At 39.7% G+C, this 5568-nt stretch overlaps 1 protein-coding gene across 3 annotated transcripts in view; it reads right to left on the bottom strand.

The window, feature by feature from the left end:
- The window catches only part of irf2b (interferon regulatory factor 2b), a 15395-nt gene extending 9827 nt beyond the window's left edge, over positions 1-5568 (bottom strand). For 2 of the 3 annotated variants that reach the window (XM_057349082.1, XM_057349081.1), the window contains exons 1-7: positions 5385-5568; positions 5117-5190; positions 3867-3959; positions 3345-3444; positions 2638-2811; positions 1807-1844; positions 1624-1720 (exon numbers count right to left, since the gene is read on the bottom strand). In XM_057349082.1, coding sequence (XP_057205065.1) covers positions 1624-1720; positions 1807-1844; positions 2638-2811; positions 3345-3444; positions 3867-3959; positions 5117-5134 — 520 coding nt within the window. In that variant the 5' untranslated portion in view covers positions 5135-5190; positions 5385-5568. The remainder of the gene's footprint in view (positions 1-1623; positions 1721-1806; positions 1845-2637; positions 2812-3344; positions 3445-3866; positions 3960-5116; positions 5191-5384) is intronic. The other variant, XM_057349084.1, reaches the window with a different exon arrangement.

Raw genomic sequence — 5568 nt, forward strand, 5'->3', positions numbered from 1 at the left:
AACACTGGACATGAAGAAACAAACAGTGTGTCAAGAAGAGCCGGATAAACAGGTCCACGGCACAAAGAGTTTAACGCTGCTGTATTCTGAACACAAGTCAAGTGAACCAAACACATCTGAAGTCACAAACACACATAAAACATCGCATTTATTTCTCACATCACAGTAAAAAGCTCTTTCCTTTCTTTCGACTTGACCATTTGTGGAAAAGCTAAACGGTTTAAACACGGCGGTCAGATCAAGAGGAACGTTCTGGCCTATTTGTAGGTCAATAATCACGTGCAAACACACACGAGATGTTCAAACACAGCACATGCTCTCTGAAAACATCTCAAAGCATGATGGGAAAACAGACGGCAGGTCTCATGTTTACTGGATCAAATGTCTGCGAATCTAATCGATAATAAAGGAATGAAATATAATGAGAATTATTTCATGTGCTCATATACAACTAAGCATTCATGTAACCGTGCTCGTGGTTTGTTTCTAAAGACTTGAATCATGCAGACAGAAGCTATCGCGAGACACTGGGTGGGTTTGTAATGAATAGAAGCTTATGAACACAGCGTTAAAACACAAGTTTCCCTTTTTACATATTAACCGTCTGTAAAAGTAAATCAGAGGTGATTCCATTGAGAATTGCGCAAAGTCAAAATTCTGTTAAAGTGACAGTTCACCCAAAAATAAAAATTCTGTCATCATTTACTCATCCTCATGTCACTTCATACCTGTATAAATTACTTTGTTCCGATGAACACAAAGAAAGATATTTGGAAGAATGTCAGTCATTTTCAGTTCCGGGACATCATTGACCACCACAGTAGGAAGAATTCAATGCTAGTCAAAGGTGCCCGAGAACTCTTTGTTTTCCTAAATTCTTCAAAGTATCTCACTTTGTGTTCAACAGAACAAAAAAAAACAAATATTTTTTCCCGCTATGGTAGTAGACGATGTCCCAGAACTGAAAATTGCAAACATTCTTCCAAATATCTTTCTCTGTGTTCATTGGAACAAATAAATGTATACAGGTTTGAAACAACCTGAGGGCGAGTAAATGATGACAGAATTGTCATGTTTGGATGAACCGCCCCTTTAAGAACTACTGTGAGCTCATGCATGTGTGTGTGTGTGTGTGTGTGTGTGTGCGCGCGCGTGTATGCAAACTAGAATGGGAAGGGCAGCTGCAGAATAAACTCATATAATAGGCCGTTGTAAGTGAGGCCTAAAGCATTCTGGGTGCTTGAAAGAAGAGCACAGAAGAAAATGTTGGCGTGTGTTTTCTACATCGTCTATATCGCATCGCAAAACAATTCAGCCCTTTCAAGAGAGCCAGAAAACACATGATCCATTTTTACACATCAGTTTATCAGCGATCGACCGATTCTGATTTCAATGACTTTTATTATCTAAACCACACATGAAACCTGTACCAATTAATAAGTAATAATGTAACCAACAACGTGTTTTCAATGGAAACATCCCTTGCTAAATGATGAATGACAGCTGCATAAACAACAAATGAAATACACAAGTTGTGGCGTCAGTGAGGAACAGGTTGGATCAGAATGAAGTCACATGACCCGAGCACAGGTGTACAGGGTGGAGCAGGAAGTTGTTTTTTACCTGTCTCAAAGTGATCCGCCTCCTGCTTGACTGACACCGGGAGCTTACAGGCTGAAGTGTTTTCCCAAACCGACGGCACAGGGCACGCTTGCACTGCCTGCAGCACACACGCATGTGTCATCTATAATCTGTGCATTAAAAGCTTATTTATCATGTTAAAAGCGAGAGAGTGTGCGATATTACCTTAAACTTTTCATCTTTCTCGGCCGCCCTCTTTTTACCTGTGTGAAAGACACATCACGTCAAAAATACATCCTGGTGATTAGAAAACTATGTTTTACATTAAAAAAAAAGACGTTTTCCCCAAACATGACTGACGTGCCCTTATAACATGAATCAGGCAGATTTAAACACAATGATTTCACCAAAACCACTCTAAAGGCCATTGCACATTGAGTCCGAAATTTGCATCCGAAATTTCCGCACGTTAAAAAATAAATACGACCTCACGTTGTGTCGATCACATTTACACACTGCCTCCGATATGTTCGTCCGTCATAAAAAAATTCGGACCAGGCGTTTTGACAATTCAGGGATACCGTACGAACGAGCGCCAGATACGAAAGAACGCATACAAAAATTTCAGACTGTATGTGCAAAGACCTTAACTCTCAGTGTAAAAACAAAACATGTTTTTATCATGAATTTCATTAGGGCTGTGCAACGATTAATCGCGATTAATCGCATCCAAAATAAAAGTATGTGTTTACATAATACCTGTACATGTCTGTGTACTGTGCATTTTAGTTTTGCTTTTATAAACACATACGTGTATTTATTTATATATAATTTAAATGTATATAAACATTTATTGATTATTTTTATGTTTTTCTTAAATAAATACAAAATTACAGTACACAGACATATATTTTGTAAACACAAACTGTTATTCTGGATGCGATTAATCGCGATCAATCGTTGCACAGCCCAACATTTCATAACATAAATACTTTTTGAGATCTGTGAAATGAAAGCTGGAATATGAGTATGTATCGATGTGCATTATTGACGGACCTCTTTTAGAATGTCTCTCAGAAGCAGAGAGCATCTTGTACACTCTGAAGGCGTTTGTTCCCTTTTTAATGCTTTTGTCTTTCACCTCTTCAATGTCCGGCAGAGAGTTCATGGCACACCGGAAGTTCGCCTTCCACGTTTTGGGATCCGGCTTGTCACCCGGTTGATATTTCCCTGAATTTTTTCAAAACCAGACACACTTAAAATACAGAAAGAAACTGTTCGCTATCTGCTTCATCTTTCTGAGTGCGCATTCAGCACACAACAATATACACAAAGCATAAGATTTATGGTTTCCTGGAAGCCAAACAATTCCAGACTTTCTACGATAGTTAAACCATGAATACACAATGGTTATATTGGTTCAGAGTAAACATATTCTATACATGGCAATTGCAGTAAAACTGTGCTTATGCAAATGCAAATCAAGCCCCCCCCCATAAAAAAACGAGTACTACACGTTTACAATAATAACAGCATGGTTACACATAGATGTACAGAGCAGAACGTCACGGAGACACATGTGAGCGTCTTTAGCATAAGCAACCATCCAGAATACCATAGCAACTGTATTAGATCATGAAAACAACATATCCTGATGTCACACTCACAGCTGTCAATACGTCCGTCCTTCATGTAAAATGTTGTAATGTTTGACATGTGTACATATGGCTGACCATTGATGTATGTTTGTGTGTGTTGTGCACCTGTATGTATGGCCCAGTTTCGGAAGAGAGGAGCATCTTTCTCCACATCCCAGCCGTGACGCGCCGCATGCATCCAGGGGATCTGGAATATTCTCTTCTCCTGCGGGCAAACAGCATGCAAATGAAAACACACCCCAAACAGACCCATCGCATTTCAATCACCCAATGAGAGATGTCAAGTGTTCTCATGAATACCGTCCCGTGACAATGTTGTTTCAAGCTTTTAGGATCACGCCGTGTCAAACCTGTGTGAGTTTCTTTCTTCTGCAGAACACGAAAGAAGATATTTTGAAGAATGTTGATAGCCAAACAACACTGTACTCCACTGACTTCCATTGTATGGACACAACACCGCTGAGACATTTCTCGAAATATCTTCTGTTGTGTTCCACTGAAGAAAGACTCACGTACAGGTTTACAAACACACGAGGAGTTTTGGGGTGAACTGTCGCTTTAACACACATAACCACACGTACAGTGCCAGCAGACAGAAATCATCACGGTAAGCAATAGTGTATGTACCTTGTTTACCCATTTTAGTCCCGGTATTTTACTAGAGTTTATCTGCTCTTCCAACCACGGTCTCATCCGCATTCTCTCCACTGGCATTGTAGCCTATAGAGAGAGAGAGAGAGAGAGAGAGAGAGAGAGAGAGAGATCTGTGTCGGGTGAAAGGTTGACGGTTACTTTTCCTCTTTAGCACGTTGTTCCTGTAAACGCAATAAAGACGTTGAGCAGCTTTGACCTTCAAAAATGATTGAAATGACTTCCTACAAGTAAAGATGAAAGACACGTGTGTGAGTCAGCTCAAGAATGACACGACAGACGTAAAAGTGAATCTGTATTTGTGTGTCGTTATGGTGATATTGCATTATTTTTGTCTCACGTTTTGGGAATATCATAACTACAGCCGTTTAATGTCAATAAAGCACCGTGTGTTTAAAGGGAACCATTGAATTTAAACAGAATGTAGAGAGACAGAGAGAATTGTTGTCACACGTGATGACAGACGTGAAGAGATTCTTCAGTTACTCATTAACACATTCAAGCTCATAAACAGGTTTGTGGTTCATGACAAATGAAAACTCAAACTTAAAATGGTTTCTCTCCAACTCGAGACCTTTGAACCGTGAGGATCCATCAGGAAATGATGACAACAAACAACAACGACAGCAACAAACAACACAGGCTGACAACGCACATCAACATGTACCGTGGTTTAACTACAGTGATCATAGTTTTTGTTTTGATTTGTAGTAACCAAATTAATCACAAACTGACACAAACCCACCACAATAACAACAATTTAACCATGATAGCTGGAGTAAAACTACAGTATTAAAAATGATAGCCAATCTGGTAAAACTACACTTTTACTATAGTAAAGCCTTGGTTCATTTAAATGAGGGCACAAAGCAGACCAACAACACAAAAAGCACACACACACACACACACACGCACACGCACACGCACACACACACACACACACGCACACACACACACATAACATGTCATGCAAAAACAACATAACACTATTTTACCTACAAATTACGCTTTTAAACAAATCAAAACACCACAAAAAAAAAAAAAACAAGTTCACTATGGATCCAAAAGTTCAATACTCAAAGTGTCGCGTGAAAGAAAATCCCAATTAAAGTGTCTAAGGTACACGTGTCCATAACAGCCTGTATGACCATAACATCACCCATGTGTTCCTGTAAAGTGTTCGTGATTCTTTCATTCATGTTAAACACAGTTCGTCAGTACTGTACCTCGTGTGTATTTTGCATTGTGATGCGAGGGTCCCGATCATTACAGCAAAATAAACCAGACGAGTCCAGACTCCCTAAAATAACTGCGTTAGTGTTGTCAAGTCAACTCAAAAGTGAAAATAAACCTTCCTTGATTCCCATTGGATCCAAGGAGCCCATGACTTTCGATTTTACCCACACATCAGCACTTCTACGGCAGAAATATTCACTTGCACATTCGGTGCATGCACGAGCCCCATAAATAAATGCGGAAATGCGAGTTTATTACCTGCCGATCACTGCGGGAATAAACGCGAAGAGTCTCTGAAATCTCCTGGAAATGTGTAGTTTTTGATAACAAAAGGAAAAGTCAGATGGATTTGATTTCGCTCTTCAGATCGAAAGCAAAACAAGTTAAGGAAACAAGCGCTTGGGTGGAAATCCCCAGTGTGTGTGTGCGCGCGCGCGTGTGT

The sequence above is a fragment of the Triplophysa rosa genome, linkage group LG13 (assembly GCF_024868665.1).
Source record: "Triplophysa rosa linkage group LG13, Trosa_1v2, whole genome shotgun sequence".
Lineage (NCBI taxonomy): Eukaryota > Metazoa > Chordata > Actinopteri > Cypriniformes > Nemacheilidae > Triplophysa > Triplophysa rosa.